The sequence below is a fragment of the Typopeltis vanoorti genome, chromosome 25 (assembly GCF_054136105.1).
Source record: "Typopeltis vanoorti isolate ZY-2024b chromosome 25, IOZ_Tvanoo_1.0, whole genome shotgun sequence".
Taxonomy (NCBI): Eukaryota; Metazoa; Arthropoda; class Arachnida; order Uropygi; family Thelyphonidae; genus Typopeltis; species Typopeltis vanoorti.
This window is the reverse complement of record NC_143573.1, coordinates 27,171,682-27,193,396: the sequence shown is the minus strand read 5'-3', so window position 1 is coordinate 27,193,396 and position 21,715 is coordinate 27,171,682. Positions and strand designations below refer to the sequence as shown.

Sequence of the window (21,715 nt, the reverse complement as noted above, 5' to 3'; positions counted from 1 at the left end):
GAGGGGGGGGGGGGGGGTTCTACCCCTTTTATATCCTCTCTCCTAACAGCACCTTCTCTAACTTCTTTTTTCTCTGCCCCCCCTCCTTGACTTGACTTTACCGACCAATTAGGGTGGCGTTTTCCTGCCAAACGTCCTTTGATCGGTGAGCCAGTAACAATGTTCTCAATCCGGGAATCGGCCCTGAGCGATAGTCTGTTGTTTTTCTTTTGCTAGCCTCTAACTTAGTCCCCTTTCCAAAATTTCTCTATGAATTTACTTAATATTTTAATCTCTAGTCTCTCACATACCATCTCTTATGACTAATCCTTTTCTGTCTTATTTAGTTAAATTTTCTCTTTTATATTATATTACAACATTAATATATTCTTTCTTTTTGTTAGTTAGTTCAACAAACACCTTTATATTTTATATATTTTATTGCATGCAAGAATATTTCTTTTAATTAATTCATCTATTATCTTTTATGCAGGGTTTTTAATTTATTTATTCTTCATGTTACACCATGATAGCTGAGAATTTTACATTCTTAAGGTAACAGGTGTAACACTGTTTAAAGAAAAAAAGAGAAACAATATTCACAAAATTCAACTCTGCAGTCATATCTATATTAGAAGGCTATAACTTTGAATGATAAATAATTAACTTATATTTACCATATAGAAATATGCAATGGCACACATTGTAGCCCAGTAAATAGCACCAGTTTTCACTGCCTTGATCCACATATAGTATGTCAACAACATGCAAAATATGGCAATCCCTTCATTATCATATGATCCGGCTACTGATCTGGAAATGTAACCAGGAACTATAGATATCATTGCTGCTGCTACAAGACCGGAGCCAGCATCCTATGTGTTGTAATAAATAATAACTTATAACGTAACTGATATATATCTATCCTAATGCATGAATTCATAAACTTTTTATTAGTAAACTTGAATTTAAAAATTATTTTTAGTAAAAAAAATAAAGATTTAAAAATGTGGGATGTGACAGGGATTTTATTTTTCATAGCACATAATAAAGACAGCTATTGAAGTCAAAGCAACAAAGGTGGTTGATTTGTTGAGTTTGTAATGCTCCATTTGCAATTCTTATGCCTTGATGTGAATAGAATTTAGCTATTGCAGGTTCTCTCTCTCTCTCTCTCTCTGTCTCTGGCAGAAGCACAGACTTTGGACTTTTAACCAAGTTTTGATCTAATCAGTACAATAGAAGCAAAGAACATCTGTCAGCACCCCAAGAGGTGAAAGATAGAGTGCAAAGGATATTCATTGCTTTATGTTACTTATCTCACAACCGACATGTGAGGAAGGAAACTGAGTTTCTTGTCAAATATAAGCCATGGCAACAGATGTGTGATCATTTCATGATGGATTTTATCTAATCCAATAGAAGCTGGGAAACATTTTTTTTTTTTTTTTGGAAAGGAACTGGGGGGGGTATAAAAAGATACTGCTGATGTTTGAGCAAAAATCTCCCTGAGAGCATCTACAATTGCTACTGGATTGACAACTGTGCATCGATTATGCTCACAAATGGAAAGCTGATAGATGGTGTATCCAGTGGTGTGTTGGTAAATTTTTAACAACCGGCTTGCTTTAGAAACCAAGGGCTGGTGTGAACTGTGCGAATTAACGAATATTTCGCGTCGATCTCCTTTATGCATTTATTTTTGATGATAACAATAATAATACATGTAAGTGTTTATTATGCAATTTCAAAATATTTACAAGAAAAAGTATATACTATCATTCATCATCTATTCTTTCATAAAGAATTTTAACCAGCTCGCCCGACTTAAAAACATTAACAAATAGCTCGCGCAAGCTGGTCCCAACACACCACTGGGTGTATCTGACTTTCATTTTCTGGGTTTTATCCCTACTTTGTTCTTGGTTGATCTTGTTAGAGAAGATGTATATTGGATGGAGAATTCCTTCTAACTCTGATAACAGAACGGTCTTCTGACTGTTGCAGAACTGAATTCTGCTAAAGCAGAGGTGGACCCAGTCAGCTTACTCAATTTTCCATCATGATATCCATGATGTAACATATGGTTGATATCAAGGAAAAATTTCAATCCCATATAAATTGTCAGTTTTCCACTTGAAAAGTGAAAAGAGGGTGGTGAGATGGCAGTGAATGTTTGGGTAGGCATGTGGAAGAAGGTGTTGCTTTAGGTGTTCAAGAGGGAGAGATTGTTGTCAAGCACATGCTGCACAACTCATCCTCTGATGTTTGTACAAGCACTACTCCAATAGTTATGTCCATTTAAATCTCCCATTAAAAGTAAGAGAGTGGTAACTGCAATATGACATCATCTCTTCAAGGTCATCTGGAGAGATATCTGTTGTAGGAGGAAGATAGATGCAGCATACTGTTTTAAGTTCCGGAAGGGTGATGTGTTGCCCACTAAGATGGAGTCACCATCCTGGCATGCAACCACACCACCCTCTTCTGCGGACAGGGCCATTCCTCATTTTGTTGTTTCATAATACTAGATCACTAAGCTTCAGGTATGTTTCCTGAAGGCAGAAATATACTAGTTTATACCTCTGCATTCAAGAGAGCCTTGATGTCATTGATGTTTTGTCAGAATCTACAATAATTCTGTTGTAGGAATGTTTTCAATAGCCCCCCCCCCCCTTTTTTTTTCTTTTTTTTTAGAGAATTGTGGACAGCCAGTGTCCATTTCTTCTTCTTATCAGATTGTAGGGCACTAGGCATATTAATTGTTTTATCTTTCTGTGTGTGTGTGGGGGGGGGGGGAGGTTTGACATATTCATGTTATCTCTTAATGGACCATCTATTAAAGGGTCTGGAGGCATGTCTTTGATTCTCTATGATGCATGTTCCATTATGTTTTTAACAAGAGGATTTTCATGTAATGGGACCATTTCTGGCATGTTCTCAGGAGAGAGAGAGTCCATATCAATTTTTCTTTTTGATTTGTTCTAAGGAAATAGTAAGGAAGTTTTTATTTTTTTGAATCTTTCTTTCATTCTTCCACCTTTGGCATGCTCAGGAGTACCCTGTATGATCTCTGACAGTTAGAGCATTTTAGTGTTTTGCTTTTACAGTCCATAATCTATAAAAAGTTTATAATCTTTACTGCCACATCAGGCAGTTTGAAAAAGACCATATTTCTAACACTTAGAGCAGTGCAAAGGGCTTGAGAAATAGAACCTTACTGGACAGTCACACTTTGAGAGACCTTTTTGTGTGTTGAAGGTAAGTAAAATATTCCTGGGGTAACCAGATGTCTATCTCTACATATGAAATGGCAATCACTCCTTTGGTCCTTCAAAGCAGATCTCACTGTAATCGGTATTCCTCTGATAGATGTTGCACAAAATAATTTTTCAGATTGTGTCACTGCTATTGATTCAATAAAAATATCACTTAAATGTAGTTTCTTTACAGATTTTGAAGATCCTGCCAACCCTTCCAAATTCTTCTGGATGAAAAAGGATGAAAATGTCACCCTTTTTCATCCAGAATTTCAAAGAGCATTTCAAAGAGAACAGTGTCACTAAGAGTAGTCAGAAAATGGAGTGGAAGAGCTTAGATGAGAGCTGAAGAAAATGAAGAGGCAAATGCATGCTTAAAGAAGTGACTGACTGACTGACTGATGTAAATGAGGAGGAAGTTAATAGGAAGAAGCAAGTATCAAATGATAAGGTGGCATTAAGTGAAGATTCAATCATTAGAGTCTGTGGTGAATAATAGTACATAAGAGATGTTTTCCAGGTGGCACACACTGAGACAAATAACTGATGCTTTGCATAGAAATAATGGGTATCAACAGTGGTGGTAGTTATGAGTGCAAATTACTTGAATGGTTTAAAAAAAAAAAAAGAGGAATGTGGAAAGGGACCCAAGGAAGTTGTTGCAGGTTGTTGGGAAAGTGGATAGTGTGTGATTAGAGTGCAAAGAAGTGTAGCAGTTAGAGCCAGGAAGAGCAAAACAGGAGTGGAGAGACCAGAAGAGAGATATGTACTAAGGCAGCCAGGAATCAGGAAGGGAAATGGGAGTGGACAGAGAGAAGTGTACTACAGTAGAGTAAGGAGTGTTGATGATATGGCCTCACAGGGCGTGGAACTGTTAATATCTGTTAATAGTAAGTTGAAAAGGGGAGTAGACATTATGAATGGCATGATAGCAGAGTTGTGTAAGGAAAAGGGTGTCGGCTTTTGAACGTATGGAGTAAATTTGAAAGGAAGATAGAATGGTTTAAGGTTGATGGATTGCATTTGGTTTCAGCAAACAGTCACTCTAAATATCACTTCTACTAAGAGTGAAAGTGGCATCTGGAGTAGAATGGCTGTTGTTTGCAGAGAGTGCAGAATTAAGATAGTGCAAAGGGTCAGAGAATGAGAAATTGTGTATCAGGTTGTGGAAGAACAGGAGGAAGACAGATACAAGGGTGAAGAAGTAGTTATGACAGAATGCATAAAGATGGGTATGAATAGAAATGAGAGTGCAAAGAAGTGTAGCAGTGAGAGACAGGAAGAGCAAAACAGGAGTAGAGAGACCAGAAGAGAGACACGTACTATAGCAGCCAGGAATCAGGAAGGGAAATGGGAGTGGATAGAGAGAAGTGTACTATAGCAGAGTAAGGAGTGATGATGATGGCATGGCCTCAAAGAGAGTGAAACTGTTAATGTCTGTAAACTAATAAGGGAGCTGATGATGTTGCATTGATTGAGTCAAAATATCCCATTGTTAGTGGTGAAAGTTGGTTGTCTGAGGATGATATACTGTTGTGAAAGGAATGGAGGGATATACAGAATTCTCTGAAAGGATTGGGGTAAAAACATAAGGGGAAGTGATGTTAATGATATCAGAAGAATTGTCCATTAAGAGTAGAAGTTGAAAATTATAACATGAAGATTTAAGCTACAGTTATACTCCAAGTTAAGTAACATGTGACTTACATAAATTCGCAGTTAAGTAATAAATCTACTAGCGCATAAGAACACGTTTGCAGCTTTGCGCACCTGCGCAAAGCTGCAAACGTATTCATACGTGCAGCCTTTGACAGCCTTATTACAGTACAGTAGTAGATGCCTTGCAGTTAGCTCAGTCACTTGTTATCACTGCTAGTTTCGTTGTTTTTTTACCCTTAAAATGGAATGCAAATGCAAAACCGAATGTGCTGGTAATAAATCTAAAAAACAAAGGTCTGCAATTACTTTAGAAGAAAAGTTGAAAATAATTCGTATGTATGAAGGCGGGAAAATTCTATCAACCATAGCTCGGGAAATAAATCGACCTATTTCGACAGTGAATACAATAGTGAAGGATAAAGTTCGCATTGTTGAAAGCACGAAAGGTGCAGTAGCACTGAAGGGCACAATTATTACCAAGAAGAGGCTGGTCCCAACATCAGAGATGGAGAAATTGTTGTCTCACTGGATCGATGATCTGACACAGAAACGAATACCGTTAAGTTTACTGATTATCCAGAAGATGGCTATGTCTGAAATTCCGTAGAAAATACTAAGCCGATTAAACCGTCAGGCATAAAGAAATTTACAACGAAGGGACTTGAAGACATGGCGTTAGCAAAATTAGAATCTATGGATGCAAACACTGAGCGGTTCGAAAATGTTAGCCGCCATATCTATTCCGATATGTCTAGCTACAAGGCCATCTACGAGGACAGGAAGCATGTGACCACACAATCTACTCTAGACATGTTTGTGAGATGCTGTTCACAACAAAGCCGAGATGACAACTCAGATGACCCCGACTACCCTCAGCCATCAACATCGAAAGGGATTCCCACAGAACAGCGCTTCCCAAACTGTGGGGAAGCGCTGTTCTAAGCAGCCCCCTTTGGGGCCTTTAGTTTTGTTGAGGGGAGGGGGGGGGTGAAATAATGAAAACAAATTTAAAATGTTTTAAGACTAAGTCAAATGTTTCAAGACCGTGTCAAATGTGTATGTCATAATCATCGTCAAATTCCAGCCATGTACCCTCAAGGGGTGTACAGGATATGATAGTACTACATGAAAAAATTACATCATTACTATCTTCCTATCTACAATTTTCCTCCAAATCAGTCTGTTACTTGTCAAGACTCCAACATTATCAGATCTTATATTTCTATCGTCTAAGGCACTTTGTACCGTATCAATCCACCTATATCTTGGTCTTCCTCTGGGTCGTTTTCCTGCCAACCTGGCAGAGAACACTTGTTTTGCTAATCTTTTCTCTCCCATTCTATTTAAGTGACCATACCACCTGAGATTAGCTCTGCTAACGCATTCCTGGATGCTGACAATGTCAAGTTCTTTCCTAATATCCTCGTTTTTAATATGATATTGCCATTGATGCCATCTGTTCACGCCTCTAATCTTTCTCAAGACTCTCGTATCTGCGGTCTCTAGTCTGTGGTCAAGTGTTTTACTTCTGACCCAGCTCTCAGATACATAAGTTAAAACTGGTTTGAACACTGTCTTGTATGCTAATTTAGTGTTCTGACTAATTTCTCTCTTATTCCATATGAATTTATTCAATTGACTTCTCACCATACCAGCTTTGCTGATTCTGTTGTCTATTTCTATATTTAATTTACCATCTTCAGTAAAAATCGTGCCTAAGTAGCTGAAATGTTTTACTTGTTCCACAGGTTCTCCATTCACAACACAGTTGACATTTTCAATGATTCTACCTATTTTCAATGTCTTTGTCTTTTTAATGCTGACCTTCATACCAAATGTATATGTAAGATGCTAAAAATGTAATATTTGCATTTGATTTTTGCAATATTCGCTGTGTATGTTTTGTATTGAATATAAAAACAATAAATATTATAGTAATATATATCTGTATTACGACTTTTTTTTTTTTGATGGGGGCCATGAAATATTTTAATTTTTCCAAAGGGGCCTTTATATCCATAAGTTTGGGAAGCACTGCCTTAGAACAGCCAACTTAGCTGTCGCAAGACATTTTTTTATTTGAAAAATGAATATTTCAGTTCGTTTTTTTTATGTTATTTTATATTATGTATTTCTCATACTTTCATATTTACAGTATGTATATTATTCAGGGGTGCTTAAGGGTCAAAGCTGTATAACTGAGAGGAGACCTCTACATAGCCTTTAAAGGAATGCGGAGAACCGACCAGGGCTCATCACCTAATGTCCAATCCACACCTTCTCGTGGTGCACCCTGTTGGGTATCTACCTGGATACCGAACGAACGAGGATGGGCTGACAATTTGGGATTTAGCCAACCAAATTGTATTCTTATTGGCTTAAACCAATATAGAAAATGATGGTACAATATGACAAAATTTCATGCTGGCTGGGGCGTCGCCCGGTTAAACAAGGCCACGTTGTTTTCGCCAGGGAACCAGGGCAAACAGCGAAAAGTCAGCTACTGGAACAAATCTGAAAGCACACCCCAAATCAACATCACCAGAGTTAAAGATCGGTACTATCAACATAAGAAGCCTGAATGGCAAAGAAATGGAGCCAGTTAAAGAATTAGATAAATACCAGATCGACATATTAGGGGTGACTGAAACAAAAAAGAGAAAAACTGGTGAGATCATTCTGAGCAATAAATACAAAATGTTATATTCAGGAAATGACAATCAAGGAAAAGAAGGAGTAGTCATAGTATTCAACACAAAATACGAGGCTAATCTTCTTGAATGGCAGGCAGTCTCAAGTAGAGTGATGTGGGCAAATATCAGAATGGGGAATTGGACAATGAGGCTTATTTGTGCCTATGGTCCCACAGAAGGTTCTACTAAGGTAGAAATGAAGGAATTTTTTGATGCTTTAGAAAAAGCAACTGACACAATGAAAAAGGAAAAGTTGGTCCTTGTTGGGGAACTAAATAGCAGAGTAGGAAATGATTGTCAGACATACAAAAACATTTTGGGAAAATTTTGAGAAAAGAGCAAAGCTAATAATATTGGCAAATACCTGTTGGATTTCTGTTCAGGACATGGACTGGTTATTACTAACACCATGTTCCAATATAAAAATGTGCACAAATTCACATGGAGAGAAGTGGCAAGGAATAAGAAAAGTCTCATTGACTATGTTATTGTTGATAGTGATGTTTTCTCCTTGGTGCAGGACACCAGAGTGTACAGAGGATTTGAAATTGGAAGTGATCACTATTTAGTCTTGAGCAGGATAAAACAGAATTTCATATTGAAAGAATAACATGTAAGAAAGTTTTAAAGCGAATAAAAGTTGAGCAGCTCTCAGATGTAAACTTAGACTAAAATACACAAAGATTATTGAATTAAAAATGAAAAAGTTTGAGAACAGTAACCAAACCTCAACGATTCAGTGGCAAGCTTTGAAGAAAACCCTGATTGATTCAGCCAGAGAGGCATGTGGTGAGGTTGTCTGCAAGGATTGAAAATCAGGACTCCATGGTGGACACAGGAAGTTAAAGAGGCAGTGAAGGAAAAGAAGGAAGCATATCGAAATGTTCCTGCCAAATAAGTCAGCTTTTGATCTTAGAGAATACAGAGACAAATGTAAGAAAGTGAAACACTGTGTAAAACTAGCTAAACAAAAATCATGGGAGGACTTTGGCAAGAACATGGAAAATAAATATCAAGAAGGTGATAAGATATACTGGAGGTTGTTGAAGAAGCTTAGAAATGGAGGAAAGAGTGCTGTAAAAGGAGTTAGAGATGATAAAAGTGACATAAAAAACAGGTGAAAAAGATATGCTTGACGTATGGAGTAATTACTTCGAAAAATTGCTAAAAGAAGCAAGCAGTGATAGCACAGTGGTAAAAAACACTCATCAGGCATACAGTCAGGAATACATATCCATACTTGAAGTAGATGATATTCGATCAGAAACGCTGAAGTATGGTGGTATAAAAGTCTTACAGGGGCTGCACTGCATAGTTCAGAAAGCCTGGCCAGAGGGACAAATTCCCGATGATCGGAGTACAGTTCTAATAGTACCCATATATAAAAAGGGAAATTAAACTGAATGTGAGAATTACAGAGGTATTTCCGTACTGAGTGTTCCTAGCAAGATCTATGCAAGTATACTTGAGAAACGATTGAGAAGAATTGTGGAAGAACAGCTTGGTGAATGACAAGCTGGATTCAGCCCAAATAGAAGCTGTCAGGATCAGATTTTCACTTTACGACAAATAGTTGAGAAAGCATGGGAATATAACAAGGATCTGTTTTTAAGTTTTGTAGATCTGGAAAAGGAATATGACAAGGTGCCAAGAGAGAGAAGCTATTCAATATGCTATAGTTATATGGTGTTAATGGGGTATTATATCAAGCAATACTTAGTCTTTATTTGAGTTGCAAGTCAGAAGTTAGAACTGAAGGAAGTACAGGAAGATGGTTTAATGTTAAATCTGGTGTGAGATGAGACAAAAATGTACATTATCCCCACTGTTATTCATTATCTATATGGATCACATTATGAAGGAAAGTGGTATTGTTATGTCCCTATCTTATGATCATTGTTTGTTTGTCTTACAAACTGCTTTCGTCTATACTCTTCTAACTTCTATTTTCAAAACACCACCAAAATTTCCGCTAATATCTGAGCTATTGTTCTCCGTAGTATCCCTAGTATTTGTATTTTAACTGCGCCCTTTGGGATATTTAGTTTAAGATATCTTATACATAAACAGAGAAAGGAACTCAAATAACTGAAAGTGTAACTATTGCAGTCGTGACACTATTTCTTATTACTCAACCTTAATTCCTTAAGCTTCCTGTCTCTTAACATTAATTCCCCGCGTGGTTAGGCTCGAATGTTTCTAAGCGGTGCATTGGACTAGCAATATCAGACAACTTCTTTTATCATTAAACAAAAGGTTTATTATTTCTCTAAACATGGTACATATCAAAATACACAACTAAATTACTTACACACTAAAATTAGCTTAATACAAGTAGTTGGGCTATGATTCGACAAAGGTTACTATGATCATGCCGCCACAAAATTTTTATACAAAACATGAATTCACCTAACATAAAAGTTTCAGATCATCACACATTAATAGATTATTCAGCTCCAAGTACACTAAAACATACATTAACTACTCTAGCACATATTTATGACAATTCCGATTCTCTACACATCACACTAGGCATTCAAATTCCTCAGGCTACTTGGTTACTCAATTTACATTAATCAAACTCAATATTCATTAACACACAACTATGTCATTAACTTTCCTTTTACAATATAGTAGACACTCAAGATTCTTAGGATAATTAATTATTCACAATTTATCAACTCTAGCTAGCTTACTTTTAACACTCTCTGTCAAACTCTAAAGTCCTATTATAATTTCTCCCTAATCACTTTAACAGTTCCGTAATATGACAATGGTATCTATCACATACAACTTCTAGTTAACATAAGACAAAATTCACAATACCTTTCTTGAGCTTCACTTACGGGCCTTCACCTTCTACTGAACGAACTTGCTTGCAATTCTAGGCTATATGAACATCTGCACCGTCGGCTGTACTATCCGAAACGAGGACATCGATATTTTCACAGCTTCCTATGACTCTCTGGTATATTTCGCTTTCTACATAGGAATATGGGAATATCTTTCCCGTTCACCTTCGATTCCTTGTTGTGGCATGAGGATATATGCCATATTTCTCCACTCAGGAACACCGTGAAATCCACTAGAAAACCAAACTAAAACCACCGCGACAATCCAAACGTTTCTTCTCTTCTCGCAAAAAGGCCTCAAGCCTCCTTGACCACCTAAACATCTCCCCCAAGACCCAAAAGAGCGTACTCCTCGAAAATCCAAAGTCAAAAAGAAAGAGCCTTGAAGGGGGAGGTTACCAACCCTTTTATAGCTGCTCCCCTAATGGCGCCCTTTCTTACTTCTTTTTCCCACCTCCTACTTGTTTTCCGTCTGTCTACCAATTGGGTGGCATTTTGGCCGCCATATGTCATTTTGATCGGCAACTCGTAACGAAGTTCCCATCCGGGCATAGGCCCTAAGCGATATTCCGTTATTTCTCTTGTTAGCCTCTATCTTAACCCCCTTTCAAACCTTTTCTCAGAATTCTACTTAAAGCTTAATCCGTAGCCTCTTACATAGCGTATTTCATGACTCATCCTTTTATACTTATGCACTTAACTCTTTCATTCTTAATCGCATTACTATATTAATTCTTAGTTAGCTACTTATTTAATACAAATTTCCTTGTTTAGTCATAATACATCTTAATACATTCTTTTCTTTCGTTATCTTAACTAAACAATAGACCTTTACATTTTACTCAATTTATACTGGATGCAAGAACATTACATTAACTAAATTATCCTTTTTATGCAGGGGTTTTTATTTATGTTATTTATTTTTCATGTTACACCATGATAACTGAGAATACTATATTCTCAAGATATCAGGTGTAACAGTATTAAACATGATATCAGAATTGGAGATATTAATGTCAGCTCTTTGCTTTATGCGGACGATGTTATACTTCTAAATAAATCCGCTACAAGTTTGCAAGATTCCCTGACTAAATTGAATAACTATTGTAATAGATATGGTATGAAGGTCTGCATTAAAAAGACAAAGACAATGAAAATAGGTAGAATTGTTGAAAATGTCAACTGTGTTGTGAATGGGGAACCTGTGGAACAAGTAAAACATTTCAGCTACTTAGGCACAATTTTTACTGAAGATGGTAAATTAAATATGGAAATAGACAACAGAGTCAACAAAGCTGGTATAGTAGGCAGTCAATTGAATAAATTCATATGGAATAAGAGAGAACTAATTCGGAACACTAAATTAGCTGTATACAAGGCAGTGTTCAAACCAGTTTTAACTTATGTATCTGAGAGCTGGGTCAGAAATAAAACACTTGACCAAAGACTAGAGATTGCAGATATGAGAGTCCTGAGAAAGATTAGAGGCGTGAACAGATAACATCAATGGCAATATCATATTAAAAACAAGGATATTAGGAAAGAACTTTACATTGTTAGCATCCAGGAATGCATTAGCAGAGCTAATCTCAGGTGGTATGGTCACTTAAACAGAATGGGCGAGGAAAGATTAGCAAAACAAGTGTTCTCTGCCAAGTTGGCAGGAAAACGATCCAGAGGAAGACCAAAATATAGGTGGATTGATACGGTACAAAGTGCCTTAGACAATTGAAATATAAGATCTGATAATGTTGGAGTCTTGACAAGTAACAGACTGATTTGGAGGAAAATTGTAGATAGGAAATTAGTAATAATGTAAATTTTTCATGTAGTACTATCATATCCTGTACACCCCTTGAAGGTACATGTCAGGAATTTGATGATGATGATGATATTATTAAAATACAATTGATTATTTTTTTATAAATGAATTTTTTTTAATCATCTCAAAAATTAAAAATATTAAAAATGGAAAATATCTGATTAATGGCAAAAAAATTAATGTAAGACAGTATGAGTAGCCATTGAACATTTTATTGTATGTATGTAATTTACAAATTCAACTTACATAAAATTCGAGTTACATAAAGGTTTATGGAATGTATTACTTACGTAACTCAGGGTGTAACTGTATTTGGCATGAGACTGAAATTAATAGAATAGTATTTCTCATAGAATGCTGTTATAGGGCAGAGAATGTAGAGAGTACTGAATGTGAAATGCTAAATTGCAGGGTATGTAAAGAGAAGGTAATCCTAATTAGGAGATTGTAATTTTATGAATGTGGGTTGAAAGGAGGAGTAATGTATGGGAAGAAGAAATTGATCAAATGTTCTGACTTTCTTAGGGATAACACTATATTAAGTAGAATGAGATGGAAGCAATATCAGGTTTTAGAACATTGTTTTTGGTAATATCCTCAACATGTTGTGGTTATTGTTAATCACTACCACCAGATAGTGAAATTGATCATGAGATACTGGTTTTGGAAGTGGTCAGAGGAAAATATAATGTCAAGAAGGAAATATATTTGAAATTATAAGGTGGATGACTACAAGAAGCACTGTAATAAACTAGAATCAATACCATGGATTGATGAGATGTGCAGAAAACAGGTTAACAGAGCATGAGAATGAATAAAGAAGCATCTGACACAAAAAAATAGAATAATATTGAAATTGATGAACAGTGAAATCAGGCAAACAAATATGGAAAAGATGATGATATGGAGGAAGTATAAGACAGCTGGTAGTGATCAGAGGTAAGAGGAATATAAAGTGCAGAGTAGAAAGGTGACAAGCATGGTGAAGAAAATAAAAATGCAGTATGAGAAAAGGCTGAATCAAGCGATCTAAGGAATTCTTCCAGTATGTGAAAAGCAAGAGAAAGAATAATTATGGAAGGATGACAGTTGTGAATAATTATGATAACTGATTTTTTTTTTTAATGAGCACTTTATAAGTACATACCATTTCACTTTTTATATGTATTCCACTTCACAAGGATGCACCTAAACATTTTTTTTTTTCAGTCAAGAAGACAAATATTATCAAATGACAGCAAAAGCACATAAATCATTTGATGAGTTTAGTTCAATCCTTTATCCAAGTGTAGGCAAACAAAGTTTGCACCTGAATATATCTTCAGGACTGAGGCAAGGTAGTACAAGGTGGTACTGAGGCAAGGTGGTTGCCTACAGATGTACCACCTTGCCTCAGTCCTGAAGATATTTTAAGGTGCAAACTTTGTTTGCCTACACTTCAATAAAGGATTGAACTAAACTCATTATAGTCTAACCAAGTGCAAAATAAACTTCTAACATAAAACATTTCATGATATAAATCATCTTAAAGCAAAATTCCCACCTGCAGCTGAAATAATACTAGCCATTGCTTTATTTTCAAATACTAGTATTTTATGACATGAAGAAATTTTAAACTCGATATTTGATACTATTTGCCTTCATGACAAAAAAGATGCATGCTTTGCATGCTACAAAAAGTTTCACTTTTTCCAAGCACACAATTAATTCTCTTGAATTAATTAACTGTGTATGCAGTTAAAAGAAGAGTTACAGAAGGAAAAAATTACTAGAAACAATTTATTGCTCAAATGCACTCCTTTAAAAAAGAAGCACTTCAACTGAAGCAATCCTTTAAAAGCGATTTACAAAAATTAAAATGTACATGTTAAATCAGACATAAGGTATCATATATCAATCATTAAAATGTACATCTGATGTTAAATCAGGCATAAATTTTAATAATTTATACCTTACTTCTCAGACCATTCTAAGAACTCAAAAGCTCCACATTCTAGACAGGATTTGAACACAGATCTTTCAAACTAAAGGGCATCATTACCGAGCAATAGAGACTCTTTAATATTTAATATATCTCATTTTTAATTAGTAGATGACATTCTTTCACTTTTTATTTGGGTTTCTTAAATTTAATTTTATGTTAGTTTTGTGTACCAACTTATAAATTTTAATTTCATTAAGTTGAATAAATATACTATGATTTCAAACACAACCTGACAGTGCTTGAATAATCAAAGATAAGGCACTTTGAAGGGAGGAGTAGCAGTAGAGCTCTGCTGCAGTGGCATATTTAGGTATTTGCCACCCCTAGGCCCCAAGAAAGTGCCGCCCCTCATGACCTGCCCATAGTCAGGTCATGATCTCAACCTCCAGTGACTGAAGTTGTTATAGAATCCCACTTCTTTCACATCACATAACTTTCTTCTGGTTGGTGTCATTTTCAATTTTGGACAAAGTGGAAATTATTTCCGTCCATCCCTCACAAAGACTCCGACAGGCATTGTCACAAGCTGACCAACGAGTAGGCGAAGGACGTTTGATTACTTTTGCAAAAATTTCCAGGTGCTTTCTTAGAACACTCCACTGATGTGTTGAAGATGTGAAAAATACGTAGTTTCTGAAGGACATCAAAAAATGCAGAAGAGTATGGACAGGATTCGGCAGCTCAAGTACCAATTTGAGACAGAGAATATCCAGCACATGGTATGAATTCTGCCAATGGATTTATTTCAAGAATTCTTGCCTGTAGTCCTGTGTACTTGCCTGACATTTTACTAGCATTATCATATGCCTGTCCTCTACAATTTGCTACATCAATTCCAAGCTCGTTTAGTGAAGTCAATATTGCCTCTTGTAACCCTTCAGATTTGTGACTTATGTTAGGAATGAAACGCAAGAAAAGCTCCACAGAAGTTCCATTTTTTTTCATATATCGTACAAAGAAGAACAGCTGATCAACATGCGACAAGTCTGGTGTTGAGTCAACACTTATAGAATAGTACTAGGCTATTTTAAGTTCTTCCACAATAAGTTTGATTACTTTCTCGCCCGTTATTTTAATAAATTCCTCATGCGTGGCAAAGGAAAGATAGGAAATGAAAATTTTTCCTTTTTTTTCCTGATTTCGCAATGTGCTCACCAAGAAAGGTGATCAAATTCACTAATCCCTAGTGCCTTTGTGTCAAGTTACCAACAACAATACAGTAGCTTTCTGTGCACGTGTCTCGGTCTGTATAGCTATGCAGAATGTGATTACATGCCAATATGCTTCCAGACTAAACTTACGAGGAAAAGAAAAATATTTCTCTACTTGTGAGTAGATGCGGCATATAAGAAACATGTTATAACTAAAAATAGAGAGCCTGGAAATTTCCGCTGCCCCCTCAAAATTTGCCTCTCTAGGTCCAGGCCTATATGGCCTATACCTAAATATGCCACGGCTCTGCTGTGCATGAAAAAATCACTGAAGATTGGTAACTCATACAGTACTAAGTGCTTGGTTGTAAGGAATGAATATCATCATCAAATTCCTGAAATGTACCCAGTACTACATGAAAAATTTACGTCATTACTAACTTCCTATCTACAATTTTCCTCCAAATCAGACTGTTACTTGAGACGACTCCAACATTATCAGACCTTATATTTCTATCATCTAAGGCACTTTGTACCGTGTATCAATCCACCTATATCTTGGTGTTCCTCTGAGTCGTTTTCCAGCCAACCTGCCAGAGAACACTTGTTTTACTAATCTTTCCTCGCCCATTCTTAAGTGACATACCACCTGAGATTAGCTCTGCTAACACATTCCTGGATGCTGACAATGTCAAGTTCTTTCCTAATATCCTCGTTTTTTAATATGATATTGCCATTGATGCCATCTGTTCATGCCTCTAATCTTTCTCAGGACTCTCATATCTGCAGTCTCTAGTCTTTGGTCAAGTGTTTTACTTCTGACCCAGCTCTCAGATCCATAAGTTAAAACTGGTTTGAACACTGTCTTGTATACAGCTAATTTAGTGTTCTCACTAATTTCTCTCTTATTCCATATGAATTTATTCAGTTGACTACCTACCATACCAGCTTTGTTGACTCTGTTGTCTCTATTTCCATATTTAATTTACCATCTTCAGTAAAAATTGTGCCTAAATAGCTGAAATGTTTTACTTGTTTCACAGGTTCCCCATTCACAACACAGTTGACATTTTCAACAATTCTAACTATTTTCATTGTCTTTGTCTTTTTAATGCTCACCTTCATACCATATCTATTACAACAGTTATTCAATTTAGTCAGGGAATCTTGCAAACTTGTAGTGGATTTACTTAGAAGTATAATATCATCTGCATAAAGCAAAGAGCTGACATTAACATCTCCAATTTTGATATCATGTTTAATACCACTTTCCTTCATAATGTGATCCATATAGATAATGAATAACAGAGGGGATAATGTACATCCTTGTCTCACACCAGATTTAACATTAAACCATCTTCCTGTACTTCCTTCAATTCTAACTGCTGACTTACAACTCAAATAAAGACTAAGTCTTGCTTGATATAATGCCCCATTGACACCACATAACTGTAGTGTATTGAATAGCTTCTCTCGTGGCACCTTGTCATATGCCTTTTCCAGATCGACAAAACTTAAATACAGATCTTTGTTATATTCCCATGCTTTCTCAACTATTTATCGTAAAGTGAAGATCTGATCCTGACAGCCTCTATTTGACCTGAATCCAGCTTGTCATTCACCAAGCTTTTCTTCCACAATTCTTCTCAACCGTTTCTCAAGTATACTTGAATAGATCTTGCCAGGAACACTCAGTAGGGAAATACCTCGGTAATTCTCACATTCAGTTTTATCTCTCTTTTTATATATGGGTACTATTAGAGCAGTACTCCAATCATCAGGAATTTGTCCCTCTGTCCAGACTTTCTGAACTATGCAGGGCAGCCACTGTAAGACTTTTATACCACCATACTTCAGCATTTCTGGTCAGCATTTCAGGAGTAGAATATCATCTACTCCTGCTGCCTTTCCACATTTCAAGCCTTTGATGGCTTTTTCTACTTCAGGTATGGATATGTATTCCTGACTGCATGCCTGGTCAGTGTTTTTTTATCACTATGCTGTCATCACTGCTTGTTTCATTTAGCAATTTTTCAAAGTAATTACTCCATACTTCAAGGATATCTTTTTCTCCCATTTTCATGTCATCTTTATCATCTCTAACTCCTTTTACAGCACTCTTTCCTCCATTTCTAAGCTTCTTCAACAACCTCCAGTATATCTTATCACCTTCTTGATATTTATTTTCCATGTTCTTGCCAAAGTCCTCCCATGATTTTTGTTTAGCTAGTTTTACACAGTGTTCCTGCCAAATAAGTCAGCTTTTGATCTTAGAGAATACAGAGACAAATGTAGACTTATTTGGCAGGAACATTTCGATATGCTTCCTTCTTTTCCTTCACTGCCTCTTTAACTTCCTGTGTCCACCATGGAGTCCTGATTTTCAATCCTTGCAGACAACCTCACCACATGCCTCTCTGGCTGAATCAATCAGGGTTTTCTTCAAAGCTTGCCACTGAATCGTTGATTTGGTTACTGTTCTCAAACTTTTTCATTTTTAATTCAATAATCTTTGTGTATTTTAGTTTACAGTTCACATCAGAGAGCTGCTCAACTTTTATTCTCTTTAAAACTTTCTTACATGTTATTCTTTTCAATATGAAATTCTGTTTTAATCTGATCAAGACTAAATAGTGATCACTTCCAATTTCAAATCCTCTGTACACTCTAGTGTCCTGAACCAGGGAAAAAACATCACTATCAACAATAACATAGTCAATGAGACTTTTCTTATTCCTTACTTCTTCTCTCCATGTGAATTTGTGCACATTTTTATGTTGGAACATGGTGTTAGTAATAACCAGTCCATGTCTTGAGCAGAAATCCAACAGGTATTTGTATTATTATTTGCTTTGATCTTTTCTCCAAATTTTCCCAAAATATTTTTGTATGTCTGACAATCATTTCCTACTCTGCTATTTAGCTCCCCAAGAAAGACCAACTTTTCCTTTTTCATTGTGTCAGTTGCTTTTTCTAAAGCATCAAAAAATTCCTCCACTTCTACCTTAGTAGAACCTTCTGTGGGACCATAGGCACAAATAAGTCTCATTGTCCAATTCCCCATTCTGATATCTATGACTACTCCTTCTTTTCCTTGATTGTCATTTCCTGAATATAACATTTTGTATTTATTGCTCAGAAAGATCTCACCAGTTTTTCTCTTTTTTGTTTCAGTCACCCCTATTATGTCGATCTGGTACTTATCTAATTCTTCAGCTAGCTCCATTTCTTTGCCATTCAGGCTTCTTATGTTGATAGTACCGATCTTTAACTCTGGTGATGTTGAGTTGGGGTGTGCTTTCAGATTTGTTCCAGTAGCTGACTTTTCGCTGTTCACCCTGATTCCCTGGCGAAAACAACGGGGGCCTTGTTTAACCGGGCAACGCTCCAGCGGCATGAAATTTTGTCATGTTGTACCATCATTTTCTATATTGGTTTAAGCCAATAATAATACAATTTGGTCAGCTAAATCCCAAATTGTCAGCCCATCCTCGTTCGTTCAGTATCCAGGTGGATACCCAACAGAAGGTGAGGACTGGACATTAGGTCAGAAGCCCTGGTCATTTCTCCACATTCCTTTAAAGGCTATGTGGAAGTCTCCTCTCAGTTATACAGCTTTGACATGGACAAACTAAATCTTTGAAATTTTGAGGTCATTATTTTCAATTAGGATCAAACCGATAAAACAACTCTGAAGGCATCTAAATTTTCTTTCATATCTGGTTTTGGTGTAATGTAATGATCATGTAGCATTCCCAAGACAACTGAGGCCATGACCAGAAAGGCTGAGTACGAACATAGTGAACAAACTGAAGATCTATTTATATTATTCTTTTGTGGTAAAACAGTGCACCTATGTTGGAAGTTTTATATGCAGAACATGGCATATTTCATGTAATGGATGATTTCAAGGAAGGAACTGTAATGGTACTACACAAGAGGTATTAATCGGTGAAAAGAAAAAAGTGAGGCTTGCACAGAAATGCTATGGTGACCTAATTGCTGCCACCATATTTTTCTACTATATTTGCAACTATATTTCTCCACTATAAGTTTTACATAGCATACTGCAGAAACTTCATCACGAGACTAATTGTACAAGCATTTAAAAATTAAACAAAAATAAAGCCTAATATGACAATTCGCCTGAACACACTTTTAAGGTATATATCAGGAAATTGATGATGATGAGAATCTGTAAGGACCAAATGCACTATGCAAAGCTCCTGCTCAAATTACAGTCAAGGTTTTTGGTTCCTCAGCAAAGATGTTAGACCAATTTCTGTCTTTCCACATCTCTCTCTCATCTTGATGGTAGCATCAATGATAATATACAAAAAAATAAGGCAGACCTTTGCCATCAACCTTTCCTTCCAACTCATGTTTAGATGACCAAGACAAATCTCTTCCTAACTATTCCATGAACTACCCACAGTATGCCTACTCTGATCTTTCACCATCAGAAAAATACTCAACAACCTTTACCAAGTTCCTTGGTCCAGATGGTATCCCTCTAGCTGTACTAAGAGCATTTGCTCCAGAATTTACACCTATCCTAATCATCTTTACAGGCAGTCAATACTCATCTGGTATTTATTCAACAGCATGGAAGTAATCATTTATCCATTCTGTTCCTAAGGAAATCAAAGTCAAGTATCTAACTAATGCCCTATTGCTCTCCCTTCGGTAGTCTTGAAAATACTGGAAAAGGTCATTAATGGCCAACTTCTTGAAGATTCCACTAATTAATTAGTAATCATCAAAATGAATTCTGCTCTAGTTCCACAGCAGATGTCCTAGTTAACCTTTACCCAGGGTAAAGGTTAACTAAGACATCTGAACTTTTTTCTAAATTTACTCTAATTTACTCTAAATTAATTTTCTAATTTACTCTAAACTTTTCTGGGCACAAGCCACAGAAAAGTTTAGAGAAACTAATGTGGTTCATCTTGATATTTCCAAAGGCACATGATCGAGTTCCTATTCTAGTATAAAGTTTATATTTGTTTTACATTCATAGTTCATATTCCAGTAAAAAGTTTATTTGTAAGCATAGCTTCCTATCTCTCTCTTTTTTTTTTTTAAATTTGGGGTTCTCCGTATGAAGGGTAATTTGAAGCATGCCAAGAGATAAACTCATTCCAATGTGATTAAACTGTTGATATGATTTTAGTAGTTTATTCAATTCAGCTTACTGTGACTTTCATATAGAAAGTGTAAGATATTGAAGTGTTATGGATGAAGATAAAAGGTAAACTATGTGTATTCCGTGACAGGATGAAGGAAGAATTTAATTACTTTATGCTGTGTTATACAAGTAAGAGTAGTTTCTGTGTTTGGTTTTCCCTCCTGTGTGAATTTGAGAGAGAGAGAGCTCTGATAGATGCAAGACACTAAAATTCCAGAGGCTTTGTTGTCCATAAAGGATAAAAATGGTTACTATGAGGGTTGTTTGAAAAGTTTGGTAATTTTCCAATAGACGGCAATACAATTTACTATATAAATTAAAGACTTTTTTTTTTCTTGTGATTATAAAGCTATATGAAGACCAAACTCTTATTGAATAAAATGGAAGATTCTGGGATACAAATCTATGTAAGTTTATTTATAGTTTAGTTCATTTTTCTATTTTTTTTAATTTTGAAGTTAGGAGTTAAACCACTTCAGAATCAAGGGAGTATCTTACAAATGGTGCAAATGACAGGGCTGTGCAGAAAAAAAAAGTAAAAACTCTCTGACACTTCTCTTCTTGGGATGACTTTCACATTTAGCCTATCTTGGCACAAATGCATCATGCCCATAGCCTCTTTGTCCTCCAAAAAGCCTGATATTCTTTTCATTCTAAATAATACTTCTCTTTTGTTCAACTCCAAATGCTTTATAAATTCCAAATCTTCCTAACTATAGAACACTATTCTCATATTTGGGATGCCACATAAAAAGGCCCTTAAAATACATGACTGTATCCAACAGAGCCATTTGCTTAACAGACAACTCTTCTCTTACTGACCGTTTCCACTTGTTTTCCAATAAATATTCTGTTTCTGCATTATGTCTTTTATATAGGTATTTTCATGGGTATTGCTCTACTGAACTGGCTATCAACATTCCTCTGCTTCCTCTAATCATGTACAAACACGGGCAGTTGCTGGTCAGCATCCATGGTTCAGTTGCAAACTCACTGAACTGCCCATTATCTTCCTTCATTCCATCTTCTGGGAAAGATGGAATGAAAACTGTTCAATGGAACAGCCTTCCCTACACCATTCCCTCAGCTCAGAAAGATTCCATTAACAGATTCCTTTCTTCTCTAAC

At 36.1% G+C, this 21,715-nt stretch overlaps 1 protein-coding gene across 1 annotated transcript in view; it reads right to left on the bottom strand.

Moving 5' to 3' along the window:
• The window catches only part of Stt3A (catalytic subunit 3A of the oligosaccharyltransferase complex), a 226,581-nt gene that overhangs the window by 144,310 nt on the left and 60,556 nt on the right, over positions 1 to 21,715 (bottom strand). The window contains exon 5 of the mRNA XM_090414768.1: positions 657 to 854. Coding sequence (XP_090270894.1) covers positions 657 to 854 — 198 coding nt within the window. The remainder of the gene's footprint in view (positions 1 to 656; positions 855 to 21,715) is intronic.